The sequence below is a fragment of the Acomys minous genome (assembly GCF_964271855.1).
Source record: "Acomys minous genome assembly, chromosome: 11".
Taxonomy (NCBI): Eukaryota; Metazoa; Chordata; class Mammalia; order Rodentia; family Muridae; genus Acomys; species Acomys minous.
Window position 1 is genome coordinate 117,010,993 of NC_140492.1, and position 25,587 is coordinate 117,036,579.

Sequence of the window (25,587 nt, forward strand, 5' to 3'; positions counted from 1 at the left end):
TGATCGGAACCTGTCCAGGGATTTGCTGTGCTTGCAAGGTTGCTGCAAGAGGAAGCACCGAACTTTGGACTGCACCTCAGAGGGCGAGGTAAACAACGGGGCTATAAAAGTCAGTGTCAGCCTTCAGCTTTGTGGTGCTGCCCTGCTAGAGCGGAGACAGAGGAAGCAAGCTAGTGCAAAGGGGTTGCGTAAGTAGCACTTGATTCTTTCAGAGTTTGGGAAATGTATTCTGAGACTGATAAAATATATCCCCCCCACCCTTAAAGTAGGCCTAGTAAAAAGATGGATAGAAGATATTAAAAAAATTTTAAAAATGAACAAGAATTTGGGTGTGGTGGGTGAAGTGTCTGGGAAGGAATTAGGGGGTGGTATTTGTTTTGATTTCTGTCATTTACTGCCCAGGGGAAAGGAAATAGATGTGCAACAATTTTTTTCAGTAGGAGACTGTGCTGGCATATGGGCAATCTTACCTGATTGAATTTCAGTGTTCTCCACAAGATGAGAAGCTAGTGGATTTCAAGAGCAGAGATGGAGTGTATGCTCTGGCTGTCCTGGAACGCACTACATACACCAGGCTGGTCTCAAACTCACAGAGATCCACCTGCCTCTGCCTCTTGAACGCTGGGATTAAAAGCATGCGCCACCACACCTGGTTTTTCCTGGAGAGGGCAGTCTCAGTGTACAGCTGGGAAGGGAACGGCCTCGGCCTAACTTTCGAATCTTCTGCCTCAGCTCCCATATGCTGGGATTACCAGTGAGCTGCCTTGGCCGGATACATTTATATTCAGAGCATTAAATGCCGTGAGGCATATTCTCACTCTGTATTCCAGACAGATCTGGAACTCGCCCTGTAGCCAAGCTGTTTTTGAACTCAAAGGTAATCCTTCTGCCTCAACTTTCTAGGTGTCAGCTTTACACGCATGAGGTACCATATTTCTTGCATTAAAAAAAAACCAAACGATTTATTTATTATTATGTATACAATGGTCTGTCTGCATGTACACCTGCAGGCCAGAAGAGGGCATCAGATCATATTATAGATGGTTGTGAGCCACAATGTGGTTGGTGGGAATTGAACTCAGGACCTCTGGAAGAGCAGTCAGGGCTCTTAACCTCTGAGCCATCTCTCCAGCCTCAACTTCTTGCATTTTTATGTCAAAATGACTCTGACTTAAGCTGTGTGGATCTTTTTTCCTTTCTTTTAATGATTATTGCACTTGAAAAAAAAAAACCATGTCTCTAAATTTACCTTAGAAATTCTGAGAGAGATGGCCCTAGTTTGGGGGATATTTCTGGTTAGGCACTTAATATTTTAACTTTTCTGAGAGAGGGCGAATTTTTTTTAAAATCTATGTAGTCACAGGAGCTTCATGAAGGCAGCAGTAGTAACAGGAATGAGTCTTAGGTGGGGCAAGAACAATGACTTGTAATATTGCTCCTTGGCTAGAATTTTCTTCTCTGGGTCATATTTATCATGAGTATGCTAACAACATTAAAGCAGGCAGTTTTATATCTGAAGAGATTCACATCTTATCCTATCATATAACTAGATACAGAGGGCTAAGAAGCCCAAAATACTGAATGTATGCAAGATGTTTGTAAGTGTGGAAGGGTTGAACTTGAAGCTATAGTTTACTCTCTGCTTTTTGCCTAGCACTTCACAGGGTTTCCTGGAAGAAGAGCTAAGGACCATTATGAGACACATCCACGTTGGTGCCCTGTCTCCACTGCTGCTATGTCCTCACGTTCTTTCTGTGCTGGCTCCCAATTGTCTGCAGAATTCCCTACTAACATTTCCTAGGTTGACAGAGAACAGAACAAAGCAGGTAGAACTTAGCGAATTGCAAATGAGTCAGTTTACAGAAAGGTTCTGTGGCTACAGCTACAGTTGGAAGGTGTTTCTATGCATGTGTCTCCTAGAGAGGTGCCTGGCTGTCTGGTCAGGTACATTTCCATAAGCATGCTTGCTGCAGTATCATGCTGCAGATAGCTAGCTGACTGTTTGATCATCCTTCTGCCTTTTAGCTGGCACTTTCCCCTCTACAGGAAGATTTAGTGGAAAGAGGCTCATGGCAATGGCATACTGAACCTAACAAAATGGAAATAGAATCCATGAGCTAAGTTATATTAAGTAGGAGTGCACCCATGCTGCTTAAGGAAATTCATAGCATTGACTGTGAAGTTATTTATGAAGGCTACACTTTCTGTTTTACAGGACAACCTCAGCGATGTGGAGAAGCCTAGGGCTTGCCCTGGCTCTCTGTCTCCTCCCCTATGGAGGAACAGAGAGCCAAGGCCAAAGCCCTGTTTGTAAGCAGTCTCCGGCCTGGACCATCGGAGATCAAAATCCGATGCTAAACTCCGAGGGCACAGTGACTGTGGTTGCCCTGCTTCAAGCCAGCTGATACCTGTGCCTTCTGCAGGCATCCAGGTAAGTAGTCTTTGAAGGTTTAGGCTATCTTTAGGGAAAGGCTATTAAATAGAAACATGTACATGTAAAATGCAACAAAATAGAAATAATATAATTGTTAAATAACGCTTTTGGAGACAAGTATGCTTGTATAACACAAATTTGATGAAAAGATGAGAACATATGTGTAAATGTACACACACACACACACACGGATATATACAATACTACCAAATTGTTTACTGTGGCATTCCTGGACTTTGGACACGTTTTCCTTTTTGTGTTACTAAATTTTGTAAGTTTCTTCTTGACATGATTTACCAGTGTAAAATCTACTCCTATTAATGGGGCAGATACTTCAATATAAGAATTAGATGTAGGCTGTGAGCACAGACACAAAACGCTAGGATGGTAACAGAGTCTTGCATCATTTAACAACTGTAAATAAAAAATACTGGTTGAGTCATCCACCAAATATTAATTGCACAACATTCTGTATATATGCAAGGTGATAAGCATATACTAGTTTGGAACTCATTTTCATGCAAGCATTTATCATAAAGTTTAAGTTTTAAATAACTGTGAAAGTAAAAGCCTGTCTTATAACACAAAGAAAATTTACAGTCAGTTAAAAATCATAAGAGCTTAACAGAAAGTTAAAAAAAATGTGTAAGGCAGGACAAATAAACATTCATTTTGTGTTTTCCCCCTTAGACTGGAAGACCTGCGAATAAAACTACAGAACCAAGGATACTTTAACATTTCTTATATTGTTGTTAATCATCAAGGCTCCCCCTCTCAATTAAAACACACACATCTTAAAAATCAAGTGTCAGACCACATTGTTGTTTACCGACAAGAAGAACACCAAACAGACGTCTGGACTCTCTTAAACGGAAACAAAGATGACTTCTTCATATATGACAGGTGTGCCCCCCTCCCAGGCTCCTCCTATTTATTTATTTACTTTAATCACACGCAGTGGTCTTCTTCACTGCTGAATGTGACAGTTCTGTTTTCATCTCACGTGATTCCAGTTTTTCCCCTACGGCAGCCACTGACCTGCTGTTTTCTCCACAGCGTTCTTCCCTCCCCCCTGCACCCCCTCATTCTCTCCCGCCTCCATTCTGACTGTTTACATGTTTGTATTATTCAGGATGAGTCAGTTTTCCTTCTGTTCACACTGAACATTCTGGAAAAATGACCTCGTGTATTCCCTGACCCCAGTGAGCAGAAATAAGTACAAATTTCAAAGACAGTAACTGAACACCAGATCAAGATATCAGGCCCACAGTTACACTCACGAACACCTTAAATTCAGTGATTCAAACATTTGTGAATCAGTCAATTACATTTTTCTAAAACGTATTCCTTAAACCTTGACCTTTCTGTGAATCCTCTTGGAGGGAGGCCAGCAGTAAAGGAATCAATTCCATAATAATTAATACCTTCTGCCTTCGGGCCCCGCCCCCATCATCTACTAGGTTGTGCTGTAGACCATCACAATGCAGTCTTGTGTGATGGCCTTGTTGTTATCTGTTCTTCAGAAAACTGACAGGCAGGTGTTAAGGGCTTCTGGGCTTTCACCAACGTCTAAGCCTTGCATTTACCTATGTTGCCTTCATCATCAACTCCTCAAGTGACTTTCTTGTTACTTCTCTAGATTTTTTTGCCACAACTTTCTCAAATGTTTCTTTCCTGACTTGTATTTAGTAATGAAGGATTTAAAGTAAGGCATTTGTCTTTGTTTTGTTATCAAGTTTCAGATTCAGTCTATTGAAGAGTCTGGTTTTTATATTTTGTACGACTTCTTTGAGCTAAATATAAGTCCACCATTCCACTAAGAAGTTATAGAAATCTGACTAGTTTAAACTCCACAGTGAGTTAAAGGCTGAGCTGAATTACAATGAGAATCTATCTAAAAAACAAAACAAAACAAAACAAAACTCAAGGGCTGGGATGTTGTTCACTGACAGAGTGCTTATACACGATATGTAAGGCCTTGGTTTGATTCTTACACTACAAAAATAATAAATAAATAAGATACTGGCCAAAACTTGGACCTTGATTTCTGGCTCTGTGTAATGTGTCTTGCCTAAGCAGTTATGAAAAGCTCCCATGATTAGTCATTGGCAGAATATATGCTGATTAGAAGTAGTTGAGTCACAGTTATTACACATTTATTATTATTCAATGTCATGTATAACATTTCAAAATACTGATTAGACTCAGTGTAATCTTGCTATAACCTGACCTTCTACATATCCTGGAAGCTCAATTGTAGACCCCATTCAAGGAAATCCATTAAAAGCCTGAGTAGGGCCAGAGTACAGAAAATTCAATAGTAACATTGTATTTGCCTTTTAGATGTGGCCGTCTTGTGTATCACCTCAGTTTGCCTTATTCCTTCCTCACTTTCCCGTATGTTGAAGAAGCCATTAAGATCGCTTACTGTGAGGAGAAGTGTGGAAACTGCTCTCTGACGGTAGGTATTTTTCTCAATTGTTTTTAGCTGGGGATAAGGAGAAAACTTTTAAAAATCTATCTGAGTAAATGGTTCATCATGAATTATAAAAGGAAATTTTTACTTATTTATTTCTAAAGGAGTAATTTAAAAATTATGTATTTATTACATATACAGTATTCTGCCTGCATGTGTGCCAACACACCAGAAGAGGGCACCAGATCTCATTATAGATGGTTGTGAGTCACCATGTGGTTTCTGGGAATTGAACTCAGGACCTCTGGAAGAGCAGACAGGGCTCTCAACTGCTGAGCCATCTCTCCAGACCATATAAAAGGAAAATTTAAATGTTAATTTTCTGTTACATAGCACACCTTAGAACATATTTTCAAGATTCATATTGCTGCCTTTATCTACAGAGGCTTTAAACACAAGCAAATGATGGCTGGAGAGATGGCTCAGTGGTTAAGAACACATACCACTCTTGCAGAGGACCCCTGCTCAGTCCCCAGCATCCACTGGCAGCTTAGAGCCATTCTAATCCCAGTTCCGGGGGTCAGGTGGCTTCTTCTGGCCTCCAAGGGTAGTGCACTTAATACCAGTAGGCAAGACACTCACACACACAAATAAATACCTATTTAAAGATAATAAAAAACCAATGTCGATCATGTCAGTTACTAATGAATGTCACTGCGTGAGGACTTTAGTCAGCTGTAAAATATTACAGCTGTGGTAACTTGGACACGTTCAGATGTTACCTGTCAAGGAACTGAGGCTAGGCAAATACTTCATTTGTCAAAGGTTCAGGACAACTGCTTTGCTGAAGAGCTATTCTCTTTCCACTCTGTAAGCTGAATGACTGCACTTATCTGAAAAAGAAATGTGTTCTGTTCCTCACTGATATCTTCTAAGATCCCTGACAATATTTATTTCTTGTTATGAGAAGTACTACACTTAAGTATTTTAATAAAAAAATCTAATTTTTATGAACTATTTTTTCTCTAATACTTAAGAGAAAATAATTTTAAACAATGTTTCCTTGATGAGGTAGATTGTCAAGTTTTAAATTCAGGTTTAAAAAACATTCTGAAATTATTTAATAACCATATTTTCTGATTCCCCAGATATAATGGAAATTCTTCAAATTTCAATAAGTCATTTAATCAATTAGCTTTGTTGGCAGGCCACTTTAATTATATAACTTATATAAATATTCTTAAAATGCAAAAATTTACTTTAGATCTTAAAGATGAAGAGACTGGGTTGCAAATAAAGCTCTTAAAGTTGAACTAACACAAAATAATGCCATCCAGATTTATTTTTTCATATTTTGGGATTACTTTTGGTTTTGCATTTGTGAAAAATGCCTATTTAAATGCACCCAGCTAGCTGCATTGAAATAAAAAGGCAAACACATTTCCTGTAGTAAGCTTAAAACTTATCAGCAAATTTGTTAAAGGGAATAACGTATTATAGGATCTGGTGTCTGGACTGAGCCAGCATGTGTCTGTTTTGATGTTTCCTGGATGCTGTCAGTTGGATGATACATTATTTGTTCTATTAAGAGAGAAAAACCCTGCTGCTAATTAAAGTAGGCTACCATGCCATTTCTACCCTACAGAACTGTGTAAGCATTACCAAAGCTCTGGTGAAATTAAAAACATTTTCTCACACATGTTGCAGAATGAAAAGCTGCCAGTTTTCACTGGCATTTTTGAGTGGCAGAGAGAAGTCATTTTGCTTTAGGAAACAGGATTAGATAAATTGGCAGGAGCGAAATGTGACACGCAGCCACAACCAATGCTAGGATTCCATATTTGGCTGACTTCACTATGCTTTATGTTTTTTCAGCTAGTTTGCTCAGTTTACTCAGTTTTGATTTTGCAGAGAGAAATGTAATTTGGTTTTTTATAACTTTTATAAAAATTGTAGACACTGAGATTGAGTGAGCTCTTTTTCATGGATATACTAGCCAACTGTATCCTAATTACCTTGCTGGAATAACATGTATGTTGGCTCTACAAGTAATTTTTGCAAGCATTCATGGTACCTCTATAAGCTTGTTAATAAATGTTTTACAAATTTGTTCCAGAGTCTTGAAGATGAAGACTTCTGTAAAAATGTATCCTCAGCTACTGCGGGTAAAACAGCGGAGCCTGCAGAGGCACATGAGCATGGCAAACATGAACGTGAGCACCTCGCGAGCAGTGAGCCTCCAGAGAATCAGCAAGCAGGAGCAGATGTCGAGCCGGTGCCCCCTTCAGGCCCTGTTCACCACCGGGAGCACAAGGGCCAGCACAGGCCCGGCCACTTAGAGAGCTGAGACACGGGGGTCAGTGAGGGTCTGCGACTTTCACTTGCCCAGAGGAAGCTCTGACGAAGGGGATGCATAAACCAGCTCCTGTGTAAGCTGTCCAAGGAGTCTGGGGCAGCCACGAGCAGCTGCTGCTGCCACTGCCGCCACCTCATATTTGAGAAATCAGGGTCTGCAATCACTTGACAGTGTGCCGAAAACCTCCCATCTTTGTGTAGCTGACAGGGGCTTTTTGCGGAGGAGAAAGTAATTGAATCCTGACAGTGTCGATCACCTCCAGCTGCCTGACAGAGTCACCCTCTCAGCCCCACAGAAGCCAGCTCCAACTGAAGCTGAAACAATAATACCAAAAAGTGAAAATGACACTCAAACTAAATATTTTAAATTAGATGTACAACCCCCTCAAGCCAGTCTAAAGACACAATTTCATTTCTAGAAGTCTGGCAACCCACTTAATCAGTGAACTAAAAGTAGGAATTGGACTTGAGCAAACATGGAGAAATCTACCATATTGGCCTCTAAATTTAAAATTTTATGCCACAGAAAATTTGACCCAAATCAGATTTTTACTATGGGCAACTGAAAAGTGATCGCAGCTTTTGGTTAATATGTCTTTCTTTTTCTTTGTCCAGGGTTCTAGTTACATTTATGAGAACAGAAACATAAACTATGACCTAGGGGTTTCTGTTGGATAGCTCGTAACTTAGAATGGAGAAGGAAGAACAGAGGCACATTTTCCAGTTTTTTCCCCTTCACTTAAACTCTCAAAATAGGGAACTTTGTTTTTTTAATCTTACATTTTTAACCACTTAAATCTTCACCAGACTACATTTTAAATATCTTCTTATCTTTTTTATACCTAAGACTCCTAGCTTGACTTTCACTATATCCACCTGTGTATCTTGTTTTCTTTATCTAGTGGTCTCTTATTCTTCTGAGTATGACTTTTGAAAGATGTAATGGAAGAAAAGTATGTTGCTAATCTGCACACTGCTTAAAACGGTATTTCCATAATCCATGATGGTTTACTAGAGAAACTAAGCTCTATGAACCTGAACTCTTATATGACTAATACCATTAGGCAAGAACGCACTACAGAGTTGGTTAAGTACAGAGTTATATAAATAAACGCAATTTAAAAATACTTAAAAGTATGTGTCTTTTGTCTTTATTGTTTAGCACACTCACATTGAAAATAGAAGTGAATTTTTAATGCCTTTAAAGAAATTAAGTTGTAGCTAATACACTAAGTGCCCTGCTCAAAACCGTTTCCGTGCGAGGCGGGAGTCTTTGACTGCTGCAAGGCGCTGCTCTAAGTCTCGGACGGTGTTCTGGAGACTCGCAATCTCCTTGTTCTTTTCCTCTTGAAGATGTTGAAGTTTCTAAATAAAGCAGAAAAAATTGTCATAGAAACTTAGAAGTAGGATTAAATATAAGGAATTACAAAACAACAATCAAAATATACTTGTAGTTTAAAACTGTCTTACTTTCAAAGACCTGTAGCTTTATTTTTGTGTGATTTAAAGAAAACTGGTAAAAGGCTACAAAAATAATTTAATATATTTAAAATAAATATTAGGTAAATTTTATAGGAACACACTAAGATAATTTACTGAAGTTATAGTCATGGGACAAAATGGACGTACCCTTCTGTAGATACTTTGTGGCAACATAGTAGCATCCAGATGTGGTTTTGATTTAGTCTGAGCTCTTGCTAGTTTGGTGTCAAACTGAACCAATCAAAAAACACAAAGTTATTAAGAATGTTATAGTTTAATACTTAGAAACAATGCTTTTTTTAGAAGAAGTATACCAGTGAAATCCTTTGCTATATATTTTGTAATTGAAGACAGTCTGCATACAACAGACAGAAAAGTCTCTATGAAAAAATTTGAAAAAAGAACAAAGGACATCCAAACAGCCGTCCGTTAAATGTGGGGTTAAGATCGCTTTGGGGGCTTTAAAGAAGGGCCAAACACCTGGGCGCTGGCTCCACAGACCCCAGGGCTTTCCCTCAAAACACCATCACTCTCTCCACTACCCCGTGGAAGGCATGTGCTTGACCACTGAGCTCTATGATCTCACATGACAACTGGAATACTTTCATCAAGAAAATACAGTGTGACCCACAGTCTTAGAGAAAAGCTCACACGTCTTTCAAATTTCAAAGCCAAATATGGAATTTGGATGTGATTTAGTCACTTTAGGTTTTTTTCTTTGAATTAAATTGAGTGAACTCAAAAGATTCCTACAGCCTACTCTTACCAGCTATTTTTTTTTTTGCACGATATTTTACTATAATTCTTCCCTTTAGATTTACCTTAGTGTAGCTTTTCAGAAACCTAGAATAAGCTCTCCATGAGATTGTGTTCTGGTTTGAGAACAAGATCAGCATAATGAAGACAGATAAAGACACTCGAGTACAAACAGACTAACGACGTGGTCCAGATAGCAAGGAAACTGCAAATTCCTAGTGGAGATTATACATTGGTGGTACAACTTGAAATTTGACTGTTATGTGTCAGTTGGCCATTCAGCCCTCTGTGGACATAATTGTTAGGAGGCAGACGTGGCACCACCAAAAGCAGTACAGCAGCACAGTGGCAGCCATAGCAACAGCAAATCCCTCTGAAGCAACACATTCTCTCTTCTGCCCCTAATGTTACATACAGACTCCGATCAAGTACTCTAGGCATAGCAAAGTTGCTGGAAAATAAATATTAAGTTATTTTTAATTAAGATATGTAAAATTTTTGCATAATGTAAAGTGGAAGTAGAGATGGCATAATAATGAAAAAAAAGGTTGGTAGAATTTCCAGTTTTCTGCATAAGATAAGTATGCTGTTAACACATCACTATCCTTGAGATTTTCACGTATAGCAGAACAGCTCATTAAAAAGAATAAAGAACTAGAAACTCTATGAGAAACACTTATTTAAAACATATTTACAAATGTTTTAAAGGAATTTTGCCTCTAGAATATATATTTTCTTAGAAACATATTATGGAGAAATTTGTCTGTTTTTATCCTGAACAAAACAAAAAGCTTCTGTGATTTCTTCTGGGGAGAGAGAGTTTCAGTACCCTCCCCATGCTTAGATGGTGGCCTTCCACTGCCTGAACAGACTAGGCTGTTAAGCCAGGTAACTCCTGAGTTGTCCTCATTCTCAGAGGAAGCAATATCCTTCCTGGAAGCTGGGACTCCTTCAGCTCAAGTGCCAGTAGCCTGTAGACTGAGCACTGCTTGTGCTGAAGAATGAAAATGCGTGGAGTTTTTTTCAGAGGGCTCTAGTCCTGAAATCTATGTCACTGAAATAAGAAATTAGCAAAGCATGGTTTAGACTGAGGAAGGTGTTTGTTTAGCCAACTTGTAAATACCTACTTCTAGATGTAGTCGGAGTATTTCACTCTGCTTTTCCTTCTCTTGAGTTCTTAGTTTTTCATTTAGCTCAGATATTTCCTTCTCCTTCTTTGCCATCAGTTCTTTGTGCTTTTTTTCATTTAATTTAACTAAGTAAAATAGAAATAGATGTTAACAGTTCAAAGTTGTATGTTTTCTTTTTTATTTACTTATTTAACATGTTTATTGATCACCTGTTTACTAGGCATTATACTAAACACTCTATGCAAGACACATGTGTTCTGTGTTTTCACTGAACTTGCACCTTAGGCCAGGAGGCAGACACTAACAACTGTGACCGCGGCGACACAGGAGACTCAGCCAAGTGCTGACAACTCAGGAGCAAACGGTGTTAGTTGCTTTTTCTATCAGTGTAACAAAATGCCCAACAAGAAGCAACTTAGGGGAAGAAAGTTTTATTTTCTCATGGTATGAGTGGATTCAAGCCACCATGTGGAGAAGACACGGCCATGGGTGGCTCTGTGGTGGTGGGAGCCTGCAGTGGGTGCCCAATCTCAGGGGACCAGAAGCAGGCAGACACTATGGACTGGTGCTGGGCTCTAAAACTCAAGGCTTATGACCCAGAGACACTTCCTCCAGGTAGGCTTTACCTCCAAAAGCTTGCACATCTCCAAAGCAGCACCAAGTGTTCAAACACATTAGCCTTTGGGAGACATTTCAGATCCAAAAGTTGACAGAATTGTTAACCAAGTTTGGCAGATGAGCCCCAGATGGAAGGGACCTTTCTCAGGATGTTATCTTTAAAGGAGAGCCACAGATACAAAGCCATTTGCTAGGTATAGCTGGTCCATCAAATGAAAGCTACTGAGAGAAACGCTGGCTCCATCTTAGGAGAAAGGAATAAGAGGCACATGATGAGCCCACTGCCCAACTTAAAGTGTTAGATTGTGGTTTTAGCGGGAAGCCTGGCTTCATAGCTTCTCATTTGTATGCACTGGTACCCTAGACTGTGCAAAGCACACTCATGTGCGTGTGGTGGTTGAATAAGCTGCCCCCACAGGCTTATATATCTGACTGCTTAGTCACCAGGGAGTGGCACTCCGTGGAAGGGTTAGGAGCGTCCTGCTGAAGCACCCGCCTGTCGCCATGCTCCTGTCATGATGATAATGGACCAAGCCTCTGAAACTAAATTGTGCTTACAATTTTAAAGTAAATGATTTTTAAGAAAGTGAACTATATTACTAAGTCAGATTTTAGAAATTATGTGTGTAGGGTAGTGTTTTAAAATGTATTTTGGACAAGGCATCGCACAGTGTTTTAAACATAAAGGTGTTTCAGATGCTTTGAATAAATTATTTGTGCTCTTAACCACAAATAGCTTACAAAATAAGACACACTATTGTTGGGAAGGGACACAAAGTTTGGCTTGCTGGTTTAGAAAGTCTGAACTCTTACACTTGACTGCAGATCTGCAAGTCTTTGCTGTACCTTCTCAGGTGATCAGGCCTCTTTCATGATCAACACCACATCTCTGTGCTTCATCACATTTCCTACTCTCTTAGCTTTCTTATTCTTGCTAATGACACATGTCATCAAGGATGGGAGCCTCAAAAAACAATCTTTGATTTTAGTAAGAACTAATCAGCTCATAAAACCCACAAGTAAGGGAGTTTTACCCACAACTCATCCATGACTTAGTTTCAGACCTCATTTCCCCCCCAATTTGGACTAATATCTGTCTCTCTGTCACTGGTACATCAATACCCCTTAGTCCACTGCTGCCAGGCCAGTCACCCTAATACAATTGTAGTTATGGCTATCACCTTCTCACAGAGAGTGTATGCACACAGTGGGAAAGAAATGCAGAGAGGGGGTGGGGGCTGGATTATACAGAGAAGAGCTTCTGGGTAGAGGAAGCTCAGTCCATGGGCTGGAAAGTTCAGGGTAGAGGGTGGGCTACGCTGGGACTGAGGGATGCTGGGAGAATCTGGAGGCCAGGTCGGCTTTAGTATGCTTAATAGGCACCTCAGCAGCTTGTCCAGACCCTGAAACCCAATAGTAGGAAATAGGCAGTCATCGCCTTACATGTCCGTTGTCTTCTTTTCTGAACATCTGTCTTGAGGCCTGTGCTGGTTGCCTGCTCTTTTTTTATTGCTGTGGATGGATGTACTGTGAATTTTTAAAAAACTAGTACTAGTTAACACAATTGTATGGTCAGAACTCTGGGCTATTATGAGTAAAGTTGCTATAACTTATACAATCAGGTGTGGTTGTATGCTTTTATTTCTCTTTGGTAAATACCCAAGAGTGGTACTCTGTGTCACATTAAAATGTTATATGGTGGTCATGGAAGTGAACCTCTCAGATAACAGGAAAGTTTTTAAAAGCTGTTTTAAAAGATGCAAAATTATGTCTAGTTATAGTCAAGTTGAACATCTTCTCACATGCTCATTTTCTTCCTGGATATCTTGGAGTAGTGTTTGTTCAACATTTTGTCCATCTTCTTGTGGACTGGTATATAATGTAGAGCTTGCAATTAGTTACGTGCCCCTACCTCAGCCTCAAGTGCTGGGTCGCAGGTGTACAGGCCTGACTTCAAGTTAATTTTTATATATGATGCTCATAAAGATAGGATCATTAAGCATGATTTAAAAAATAAACCAACCCACCACATATATACAACAAGACCTGTTTTACTGAAGAAAAAAAATCAATGAATTTATATTCCATATACTAAGGATATAATTAAAAGCTTATTTAAACCTTTTATATTAATTATATAAAGATGCCATTTTACATAATGCGAAATTGAGCACAAACATGAATAAAACTTAGAACTATTATATTATATTGCACAGATACACAGAAATTAAAATGCATCAAGGCAATTTTCATTCAAGAATACTGTTATTGGAAAAATAATATGCATCTTTAAATTGTTTCATGCTGTGTCAGAATTCAATAAGTTAAAATTTTAAAATTACCTGTTTTATGCATCTCCTGATAAAGTTTGCTCATTTTGAATGTATGTTCCTCTTCTTTGATTTTCAGTTCATTTATAAGTTCAGCAATTTCATTTTTATATTTCTAGAAATTAAAATATACCCACTTTAAATGTAATAGTTATAGTTTTTGATAATTAAAAAGGTGATTTTCCCAGTTTATATTAATGTTGGCATACAACCATACCTGAAGCTTTTTACATTGATTAACTTTTTAGTAGACACATATAAAACACTTCGTTACACACACACACACACACACACACACACACACACACACACACACACACTTGTACCTTGCTTATATGTGAGCCTATTTCCTGCCCCCTCCTTCAACTGGTCCTTTTCCATCAGAGAAGCATTGTATCTTGTTTTCCACATTCCTGTGGTTTCAATGTGGACTGTCCCTCACAGGCTCATTGTCTGGATACCTGGTTACCAGATGGTGATGCTGCTTTCAGAGGTTGTGGAAACTTTGGGGATAAGCTCTGAGATTTGATAGCCTGCCTCACTCTCTGCTCAAAATCTGCTTCCTGACCATGGATGGCTGCAATGTGGCCGACTGCCTCCTGCTTCTGAGGCTGTGCCTTCTCTGTTCTGATCAGATGTGTGCCCTTAAACTGTAAGCCCAAAGAAAACTTCCCTCCCTTAAACTGTTTCTTGTTAGGTATTTAGTTGTGAAAACAAGAAAAGTAATTAATACCTTCCTGTTCCTTTTCCCCACTTCCTTTAGACTCCTCTTTCCTCTGCGTTATACTCCTTCTACTTTCATCTCTCTCTCTCTCTCTCTCTCTCTCTCTCTCTCTCTCTCTCTCTCTCTCTCTCTCTCACACACACACACACACACAGTGTATATTCCCCTCTGTCCCTTAGCCTCACCTTATTCATCTTTCCTTTGTTCCCCTAAACATTTTTGCTTCTACCTCCATGTCAAATATATGTGCATGATTTTATGTATTTATATACAATCTAGGAACCACAAATGAAAGAAAATACAATATTTGTCTTTATAAGGATGGTTGAATCTAATGTAATTACCTACAGTTGTATATTTTTTCCTACAAACAATCTAACGTTATTTTACTTTATGGCTGAAAAAGAATCCCATTTCCTCCTCCTCATCTTCCTCTTCTTGTTCCTTTTCCTCCTGCATCCTCTTCCTCCTTCTTTTTGTTTTTTTTTTTAAAGGCAGTTTTCTTTCTGTATCCCTGACTGTCTTGGAACTTGCTCTATAGACCAGGCTGGTCTCAAACTCAGAGATTCACCTGCCTCTGCCTCCCAAGTGCTGGGATTAAAGGTGTGCACGGTCACTGCCTGGCTTAGATACATTTTTGTTATCTATTACTTGACTACTGGTATCTAGGATTGGTTTTATAACCAGGCTATTATGAACAGTGCCACAATAAATACTGATGTACATGTAATTCTGTGAAATGCTGACCTAGAACCCTTCTGCTAAATAGTCGTGGTGAAGCAGGGTCATATAGTACACGTAGTTTTAGTTTCTTGAGAAACCCCCATACTGACTTCCACTTGCAATATATAGTGGTTTCCTCTTTGTCCATGTCCTTAGTTACCTTTTCTATTGCTGTGAAGAGACACCACAACCAAGGCAACTGATGAGCAAAGAGTCTATTTGAGGTTTGAGAGTTAAGAGTCCATGACCGTCATTGGCGGGGAGAGTGGAAGCAGGCAGGTGGGCATGGCCGGGGAGCAGTAGGTGAGAGCTTACATTCTTATCCCAAAGTAGGAGGCAGAGAGAGAAGGGAGGAGGGGAAGAGAGGGAGAGAGGGAGTGCTCACATGGCACATAGTTGCAGACATCAAAAGACAAGTACATGGAGGTGATTCCTCCATGATTTTACATAGGTTCTGGGGATTGAACTTACATTTTCTGGCTTGCTCAGCAAGCAAGTGCTTTTACCTGCTGAGCTACCTCACTGGCCCTGTACAGATGTTTGGGTTCTTTGTGTATTCTAGATATTAAGCCTAGGTCTGATGTATAGCTAGCAAAGTTTTTCTTCCACTTTATAGGTTTTCTTAACTGTTTTCCTTACTGTACAGATTTTTAACTCCATGAGGTCCCATTTATCTACTGTTGGCATTATTTCCTGAGCGACAGAGCAGCCATTGCAGAAGTCCTTACCTACACCTCTATCTTCAAATGCCTTCTTTTGGTTTATTTTTTTAAATCTATTTTATTAGGTTCTTATACCTCTACCTCCCTTCTAACACTTATTCCACCTTAATCTCTTCAAACCCCCAAATACCAGGTAGAGAGAAAGAAGGTTAGAGGGAAAAGGGGGAATAGACCTTTTTAGGCTACTTCCTGATGATTAGGGACACAGAGTTCCTTGGGGCAGGTCCAGTCTTTGTCATCAGAATATCCAGATGCCCAGCAAACCAGCAATTTTAACAATCTAGAAACAGTAAACAAAACTGCAAACGCAGCAGGATGAACCAGCAGCAGCAGGGGGAGCGGCCGCTGCCACAGACCTTTCAGGGCTCACTATCTGCATCTGGCAAAAATCATGTCCCTGTTAGTGCATGAGACAGATCCTATCACCTGCTGTGAAACAGCCTCTTATCCCACACCTGGGATTAAAATGAAAACACATTCACATAACATGACTGAGTTTTTAAAGAAACCAAAACTCTCGCTACAGTTTCCCCGTGTTCTCCTCGGACAGTTTTAGGGTTTCGTGCTTCACACTAACCCTTTGGTCCATTTGAAGCTGACTCTTATACAGGTTGAGAAAGGCACTACTTTCACTCTTCTGTGCGTGGATATCCAGTTTTCCCAACCACTTGTTGAAGAAGTTGTCTTTTATCCAGTATCCATTTTTGGCATCTTTGTAAATATCAGATGGCTGTAGTTGTGTGGGTGTGTATCTGAATCTATATTTGGGTGTTCTATTCTAGTCCATGGAGCCACATGTTTGTTTTTGTGCTAGTACCATGCTGATGTTTATTACTAAGGCTCTGCAGTATAACTTGAAATTACAGCTTAGACTTTGTGCAAAACCATGTGCGTATATGTGTGCAAGTGTTTGTGAGCATGTTTTTGGACAAGAGGTTTATAGTTATTACTTTATACTCAGTGTTTTCAGGAGGTAAAGCAAAACAAAAAAACTCAGAGGAGTCAGGATATACTAGCTTGTGTGTCTATAATTAAATACAATTACTTAGTGATGGTTAGTATTAACTGTCAGCTCCACAGAACCTAGAATACCCTGGGAGATAGGCCTCTGGGCATGCCTGCTGGGGATTCTATTGGTCTTGTTAATTGGTATGGGAAGACTCATTCCAGTGTGTGTGTGTGTGTGTGTGTGTGTGTGTGTGTGTGTGTACCTACTCCCTGGGTGGGGATCTTTGAGTAGCACTTTCATCCTTCTCTGCTTCTTGGCTGTGGTGTGATACAACCAGCTGCTGGAAGCTCCTACCCTTGACTTACCCACCATGGTGTAGTGTAGTTTTGATCTGTGTGTCAGACTAAAGCCTTTTTCATTAAGTTCCTTTTGTAAGTGCCTTCATCACAGCAACAGCAAAACCAACCAGGACAAATAGCTTAAAGAGACACAGCTGGTACTGCCATTTGTGCTGTTAATCCTGCCAGGCATGATGCAGGATTGGCCAAACCTATAACACTTCTATATTTGAAGCTGGGCAGAGTCAGTTCAGGGAGAACCTAACATTTTATCTGTTAGAACCTAACATTTTATCTGTTTGTGTGTATCTAGGTTTCTAGACACGCAGCTAGAAAAGTCAACAGAATGTTCTCTATAAACTACACGAGGTGAGTAAGTCATTGTTTAAGAAAACACATGAGAAAATTCTATGTACCTTTCCATTTGACTGCATCACCTGCAGATGCCACTGAAGGCATGCATTAGCTTGATAAAATTCAGAATTTCACTCCATCTTCTGGGCACAAGGGCTGAGTAGGTCAGTAGTGTGTGAGCTGAGCGGGGCTATGACACACTGGGAGATCTTCTTTTTTATTATTTTATTCTGTGTCAGTCCTAAGGAGGAATTTCTTCTTTTCCTTAGTGACGCCAATCCCTAGGAAATGATATCTGGCTGCCTTCTTATCTAGTTTCTGAAAATTTAAATTATGGGGTAGCTTCTGGATATATTCTTATTTTCTGTGTGCAATGTACAGAATCATCTAGCAAGTATTTCCATTAAGCATATTCTATGTTTGCTCCTAAGTGGTTCTCCATGAGTTTGGGGATTAGCAAGATTAGCAAATTCCCACTGCCCTGAGGCCAGGTAAGAAGTACTCCTTGGACAACAGCTGTGTAAGAAACTGCTGTATATGTGAAGGAGCGTGGTCAGGCTTGACGTTTCTGTGCCTGCACTGCAAACTGACTCATCTTCTAATGTGAAGCTCTGCAGTGAAAATTTGGAAAGGAACAGGGAAGAATTAAGGAAGGAGGGCAAAGAACGGCAGAGAAAAGGGTGGGGAAAACTATCTCAGAGACACCCAAATAAAAGGCAAAATCCTCCAAAAGTCACAGGCAGAATGCTTTTTCTTACTGGTAAGGATTACTCAGACAGAAGTCCCGGTAGGGCACTAGAATAAGCCAGTATTTCCTCAAGAGATCCTCACATAGGAATTTGTCAAGCTATGGGAAGATCCTTCAAGCTGGGCACGTATCGATTCAGTTTGAGTTCTGGAGGTCTTTGAACTTGATATGTTGGCTCTTGGCAATGAGAAGAAGGTGACACAAGAAACCTCTGCAAAGGGCTTGGGATAAGGATTGGCATTTATTTTGTCTTTTGTACCTTTGAGGCACTGCGTTACATGTTCTGCAATTGCTATCACTACACTGTTCCTGAGGGAGAGAAGAAAATATAGCAGAGTGTCAATGGCCCCTGGGAAGAACTAAGTTGTGCCCTAAATTATTTGGATGGTGCAATGATTACTCAAATCATAAAGAACACTGACTCATTTCTTTTATGGTAAAAAACCTAAAACTAATAACCATCAGAATATGCTTTGAAGTAAATCTATTAGCACAATTGAAAACCATGTAGCAAAATAATTGCATCTCTTCTTGGTAGAGACAGTGTGGAAGTGATATTAGTACATTATGTTTTGTAAAAAGACTAGGATTTGCAAATGTTACTGTTCAATTATTAAATTTCTTTACATTTTGTACACACATATACTATACTTACACAGTTTTTGTGATGTTTACTAATTAAAACAGCTTGTTTTTTATTTGAACGAACAAATGCTTTTCAAGAGTTTAGTTGAATATAGTGGCATATAAACTCACCTGCTCATCAGATTTTAACTTCTCTTTCATAAAATCAACATCTCTTTTTAGGTCTTCATTGTCACCTGTGTACAAATAATCAAGGGATATATGACTAAACAGCACTTAAAATCAATTTGGCAATATCTGTAATAGTTAAGTTTTTGTTCTTGCATGAGCTAAGTATGCACTCAGTATTTCTAGACCCTGGGACTAGGAACAAAGAAGCTGCTGCTTTTTACACAACTTATAGTCTAGTGGTGTGTCAGATGCAACAGCTGTTATTAGGTAAACCTTCTATAGTGGCACTGTGTTTGCAATACTGTGAGAGCATGTGGGGGGAAAGCCCTTGGCCATCCTGACATTGGGAAAGGTTTTTGGGAAGAAGCTGAGATTTAGGAGGTAAGGCTCCTACATTAGGGAAGAGTATGCCAGAAACAGAGACCTGAGCAGCAGAGGATGGGCTTGAGAGAAACACTTTCAGAGGTGATGTGATGGCTTGCCATTGTAACACTAGCTTTTGGGAGACTAAGGCAGAAGGACTGCTGCAAATTTGGGTCAGTTTGGGCTAAATAATAGTTTTCAGGCAAGCTTAGGCTATACAATGAGACTCCATGTTAAGAAACCCATGAAAAACATGTAAGTAAAAATATGGGCTAGCAGAATGGCTCAGTGGGTAGAGGCTCCTACCTCCAAGTCTAATAATGACTTGAGTTCAGTCCTGGCACCCACAGGTGGAAGGTGAGAACCGACTTCTGCCACCTATCCTCCTACTCCACATGAGCACATGTGACATGTGCCCCACCTCCCACATAAAGAAGTAAATAAATATAATAAAAGTACTTAAACAGTAAAGAAAAAAGCTACAGTTTCAGAATAGGAAATTTGGTGGAGTATAACTGAGGAGGAGGAGCTATTCCAGTCCAAACTACACTATCCAGGAAGATATAATCCGGATGGATGACTTGGAATTTTTATATGTTACAGAGAATCATCAAAGAATCTCGAACAACAAAGTAGTGTAATGACTGCGTGCTATTATAGCATGGCTGTTGCACTCTTGAATTCACAGCAGCTTGTGCACAAGACCTGCACAAGGCAGGGCTAATAAATATCCTGTCCCAGAGTAGAGGTGGGCTCAAGAGGACCCAACTCTTTCTGAACATATAAAGGCAATTAATAGTTGCTGTAGTGGATGAGACATTTTCCTCAGTGGTGTAACCACTGGTAAGGAGCCCTGCTGTAACTCATTGGGTCACCAAAACAAGAACTAAAACAAACATGCACGCACACATGCAAGCACATGCACACATGATTTATTTTCCCTTGATAAAAAACATGCCAAAAATAGAAAAATATTCTCAACCAAATGAAACAATATCCCCAATGTTCTTTCTTCTATGGGCTGAAGACTAAGTTTCTAATACAGGAACCTTTGGGGGCACATTTTATATCTAGTCTAGAGTAGGTTACTTCCCCCCTTTGGCCTTTGTGACTAATATTGCTATGAATATTAGTGTACAAAATTTTATGCCTCTGGATTTTAGTCTTTTTGTTCATATCTTGTGGTAGAACTTCTGAATCACATGGTGATTCTATGTTTCAATTTTCCGAGTGATCACCACTCTGTGATAACAGGTGCATTCTACCCACAGCAGCAATACCAATACTCCTGAGATAGGTGGCCTCTCAGTGGCCTGGAGTTTGCCACGTAGGTCAGGTTAGCTGGCCCCTAAATAGCCCCAGGGACCAACCATCCCTTGCCTCTGTCTCTCACCAGTGCTGGGTTTATAAGTTGGTACCACCACACTGGGACTAGGTTTCTTTTCCTTTCCCTCCCTCCCCTTCCCTCCCTCTGCTCCTCTGTCCCTCCCTTTCCCCCTTCTTTATTTTAAACAAGATTTCTGCAGAGTATACTCATGTAAGCAATTTATTCAATCAGCTATCATTCCAGCCCCCAAACCAAGCTTTTAAGAATGATTTCCCCGACTTACCTTTCAAATGGTGTTGATAATGAATAGTTTCTTGTAGCCCTTTTATCACATTTTGAAAAGTAGCACATTCTAAAATATAAAATATACATTTATTTGAAAATCTTGATTGGAAAAATTGAAGGAAAATAACATTTAACTGAAAATTATGTGCTCTTAACAAAACAATCAGACATCGCAATGTGAATGACAATATATGGTGTCTAAATTAGGGTTACTATTCCTGTGATGAAACCTGGAGGCAGGCGCTGATGCAGAGACCATGGAGAAGTGCGACTCTCTGGCTTACTCCCATGGCTTACTCCCCATGGCTTCCTTAAAGAACCCAGGGCCACCAGCCCAGGGACAGCACCACTCACAACGGGCAGGTCCCTTCCCCAAGAATCACTAATTAAGAAAGTGCCCTGCAGGCCTGCCTACAGCCTGATCTTCTGGACGCATTTTCTCAGTGAGGCTCTCTCCTGCCACTCAGCCCAGAAGGCTCTTCATTGCATTCTCTTTTCTTGGTGTTGCTATTTCCACGTTAACAGAATACCAGTTAAATTGCAGTTGCCTGTTAAGCATTAGCTGATAATTGGCTTCACATGTTACTATGTACGATGACATAATCAGAGAGATGTGCTCTGTCATTACTTGTTGTTACTGTAATGTACTATTTCAAATGTACTATTTGAAAGAATCTAGCAATTAGTGAGATAAGGTAGCAGACATTCCCTTAATAGCAAATGACAATCCCCTTGATACTTTGTGTATACTAGAGTTATTAAAATGCATTTTAAAAATTTGAACACAAGATGGCAGGCTTACCACATTTTTCCACATTAGAAATTATCTAGATAAGGAACTCGTCATGAACTAGAATACCACTCAATGATTTCGAATAAAAGCTTTTCATTGTCTTTGCAACTTTAATCTGTTATCTTTTCTCCCAGAATTTACTATGCTTCCCTATTAAATTTTTCTTGATTAAGCTATTCCTTAATAATTTAGTACATCAGTAATGACTTTAGTGCAAATTTAGGATCTAGTGTTATCAATTTTTCTATTAGTAAATATTTCATAGAGTAGTTTGAAATAGTTAAGTGGAATTAAAGCATTGCCTAAAGCGTGGGCCTGAAATATCTCCCAAAGGCTCATGGGCTAAAGGTGTGGCTCTTAGCTCATGGAGTCACTGGCAGGTGATAGAATCTTTAAGAGAAACAATCTAGCGAGAAGTTAGGTCACTGACGCATGCCTTCAAAGGGAATTGTGGGACCCAGTTCTCTTCTTCTATTTCACACCCAGTCATAAGCATACGGGCCTTTTCTGCTATGTGTCATGTCATCATGTGTGCCCCAGGCCCAAAGCAATGGGGTCACATGGTCATGGACTGAACACTCCAAAACCAAAAGTTCAAATGAAATTTTCTTCTTTTTAGGTTGATTTAGCCCAGGTGTTTGTATAGTAATGGAAAGATGGTTAATTTAAGTGTATAAAAGATTCTACTAGCACTTAGTCTTCAACAGTAATATTATTACCACCTTGATCATTCTTAGAACATGACCCAAATTTATTTTCTTTGGTATTTAGTTAAGAGGCTATACAAAAACCAGTAAAGAGGTAACTAGAGTAGCATACTCATAACAGCTAAAATTTGAATGAGAAAGAATCTTTTAATAGGTGAATGAATAAACTGTGGTACCTCCACAAAATTCAATATTGAGCACAGAAACGTGAAGGAAATTTAAATGAAAGGCCAAAGAAGCCAGCCTGAAGAAGTTGTGCATTATGTGACGCCAACTGTCTGATCATTTGGAATGAAGAGTAGAACATCAAGGGTTGATTGATTCATCCAGAAGGAGAAGGGTAGGCAGAGAGCTGCAAATTCTTTAGGGCAGTGAAACTAGTGTCTGCTTTGATACTACATGATAGATGTGTGCGATTGCACACTTATCAAAATCCATAGAATGGCTAACACAAGAAGTGCGCACTAAGTAAACATTGGATTTTAAATAAATATCTATCAATTCAGTGTTGCTCTGGGAGCTGTAACAAATGCACGGTGTCTATGACAGGAGAGCTAGGAGAAACAGAGCGTATACAGGAGTTTTCTATACTTTCATTCATTTTTTCTCTGTACATTTAAAACTGTTCCAAAATGTCTACTAATTTAACAAATTCAAACTAAAATAACTTGTTATGATTTTGACACATAGTATCACACACTTAAAAAGCGTTTCCATAATAAATACAAGTACTTTAATAAGTTTTTAGTGGTTTTGTCTTTTTGACATTTAATGAAGTTTTAGATGTGCAGAAAAATTGCAAAGATTATGCACAGACATACATGTGTACACACACACACACACTATAGCCCCATCTTTTTTTTTTTTTTTTTGGTTTTTCGAGACAGGGTTTCTTTGTGTAGCCTTGACTGTCCTGGACTCACTTTGTAGACCAGGCTGGCCTTGAACTCACAGCAATCTGCCTGCCTCTGCCTCCCGAGTGCTGGGATTAAAGGCGTGCGCCATCATGCCCGGCTATAGCCCCATCTTATAACTCCTATTATTAACACTCTACATTAGTGTGGCATATATGCTGCAACTAATGAATCAATATTGATCTGTTATTAACTAAAATCCACACTTTATTCATTTTCCGTGTTCACTTGCTTTGCTTGTCCTAGGAGGCTCTCCACCACATCACTTTGTTCTTCTTAGGCTTCTCTGCTCTGACAGTTTTCTTTGGTTTTGATGACCTTGACAATCTTGTGAAATATTGGTCAGGTATTGTGCCATGTTCTTCTGTGGGGATTTGTGTGATGTTTACTTCATGATTAGATTGGGGTTGTAGAAATGGGAGGAAGTTTACAAAAGTAAAGCATCATTTTCATCATTTCATGCCACATCAAAGGTACATGGTGTTAATATAGATTGTTTCTTATGTCACTGATCATGTGAGGTAGAATTTGTCCAGTTCAACACTAGGTAATTTATATACTCCACCTTGTGCTGTGTGCTTCCCTACAGAAAGGGAAATTACTTTACTCATCCAACACTTAACCAGTGTGCATGGAGCCACGCTCCACCTATCTGAAAACTAATTATCTCATCAGCCATTTGGAGCTCTGCCACATGGGAGGTCTGCTTTTCCTTACTTTATTATTGACTTATAAGGGGAAGTTAAGGCTATTTAGTTTGCATTATTGGTGTAATTCAACACTGTTCTATACTGCTGCTGGAATCATTCCAGTTTGGTCACTGAGAGCTCTTTCAGCTGGTTTCTGAGTTGGTTTTGACAAACTCCATTACTATGGGTTCATTTTTTCCTTTCCTTTAAAAAATACTTTTGAGATGAGAAAGGTGTGCACACTCTCTCTCTCTCTCTCTCTCTCTCTCTCTCTCTCTCTCTCTCCCCCCCCCCCCGTGTGTGTGTGTGTGTGTGTGTGTGTGTGTGTCTTTCTCCCTCCCTCCCTCCCTCCCTCCCTCCCCCTGGTAGGACTGAATTCACAATCCTCTTCAGTCTCCTGAGTACTGACATTCTGTAATGTAATACCGTACCTGGCTATTTTCCTTGTTTAATACTGTCTTTCTTGTGAGACTACAAGATATTTCCATCCCATAGTATAAGTTTTATCCTAATCCTACAATAACCCAGTTCTTTTTATTAGAGAAAGGCATTAGAAGATAAGATCTTAGAGCCTTTCAGTAGACAATAGCAAGAAAATATATGTGCTAAATGGTCAGTTCTAAAGACATACATACAAGTATTATACAGATGAGCAGGTTGTATTTGGGAATATATATGTATACACATATACATATATAAGCACGTAACAACAATTAATGAGAAAAGAGGCCATGCATTTGAAAGAAAGCAAGGAAGGATATAAGGGAGGGCCTGGAGGAAGGAAAGGGGGAAATGATATTATAATTTCAAAAATGAAAAGTATCAAAAAATGAAAAATAAAAAACTGAAATAGAAAATATATGTGCATAATGTCATTTAAAGTGAGTCCAGGACAGTCAAGGCTACACAGAGAAACCCTGTCTCAAAGAAACAAAACAATTAAAAAAAAGTGTTCCTACATTTTACCCCTCCCCCTCTGTGTGTGTGTGTGTTTATGCATGTACATACACATGCACGTACGTGTGTGCATGAGTGACATGTGTTAAGTCAGAGAACAGTTTTTGGTAGCTGATGCTCTTTTTCTACTATGTGGATCTTGTAGATCAAACTCAGGTCATCAGACTTGGCTGCAGGTGCCTTTACCCAATGAGCCACTTTGTCAGCTCATAGCTTCCTTTTTAACTCTTAAAACTGGTAACCCATCTTACATTTATGTAGTAGGGACTCAAGTTTTGCCCCATGTGGTGTTATAGACCTGTACTAAGGCTTCAATTTGCCATTTCTTATATGAGCAGTGTCTGGGAGAAGATTTAGCTTCCTTCATTCTACGTTTTAATGGCTAAACTAAAAAGAGTACCATGAGATAACAGCCTGGAAAGTTCTATATGCATTTAACATAGGTTACACATGCAGAGAAAAATGTCACCCACCGTAGCGAGCACTCTCTTTAGATTAGTATTTTTTTAGGCAATAACTGACCTTGTGTTATTGTTTCCTCCTTGGTCTGCATTATCTTTAATAAGCTGTTAGTCTTTTCCAGCTGAATATCCAGAAGATTGTTCTTTCCAGCAGTTTCTATCATTTTCTGCAGAAGAAATTGGATACATGCTACCACAAAGCCAACGACACTATTTTAATTCTTTTGTTAAGAATACGAAGACAAATGAGAACAAG

General features: G+C 39.4%; 3 protein-coding genes across 4 annotated transcripts in view; 2 read left to right on the forward strand and 1 right to left on the reverse strand.

Moving 5' to 3' along the window:
* The window catches only part of LOC311608301 (uncharacterized protein), a 67,367-nt gene extending 67,287 nt beyond the window's left edge, over positions 1-80 (forward strand). Inside the window, exon 5 of the mRNA XM_084800701.1 lies at positions 1-80. Coding sequence (XP_084656827.1) covers positions 1-3 — 3 coding nt within the window. The 3' untranslated portion in view covers positions 4-80.
* Positions 49-8,339, forward strand: SELENOP (selenoprotein P). The gene is made up of 5 exons (XM_084800697.1): positions 49-188; positions 2,216-2,431; positions 3,125-3,337; positions 4,778-4,895; positions 6,967-8,339. Exons 2-5 carry the CDS (start codon positions 2,229-2,231, stop codon positions 7,516-7,518), a joined length of 1,086 nt encoding a protein of 361 aa, XP_084656823.1. The 5' UTR covers positions 49-188; positions 2,216-2,228; the 3' UTR covers positions 7,519-8,339.
* Positions 7,433-25,587, reverse strand: part of CCDC152 (coiled-coil domain containing 152) — a 23,858-nt gene continuing 5,703 nt past the window's right edge. For both annotated transcript variants that reach the window (XM_084800698.1, XM_084800699.1), the window contains exons 3-9: positions 25,393-25,498; positions 20,809-20,877; positions 18,836-18,900; positions 13,534-13,636; positions 10,571-10,698; positions 8,835-8,918; positions 7,433-8,570 (exon numbers count right to left, since the gene is read on the reverse strand). In XM_084800698.1, the coding sequence (XP_084656824.1) occupies positions 8,448-8,570; positions 8,835-8,918; positions 10,571-10,698; positions 13,534-13,636; positions 18,836-18,900; positions 20,809-20,877; positions 25,393-25,498 (678 nt within the window). In that variant the 3' untranslated portion in view covers positions 7,433-8,447. The remainder of the gene's footprint in view (positions 8,571-8,834; positions 8,919-10,570; positions 10,699-13,533; positions 13,637-18,835; positions 18,901-20,808; positions 20,878-25,392; positions 25,499-25,587) is intronic.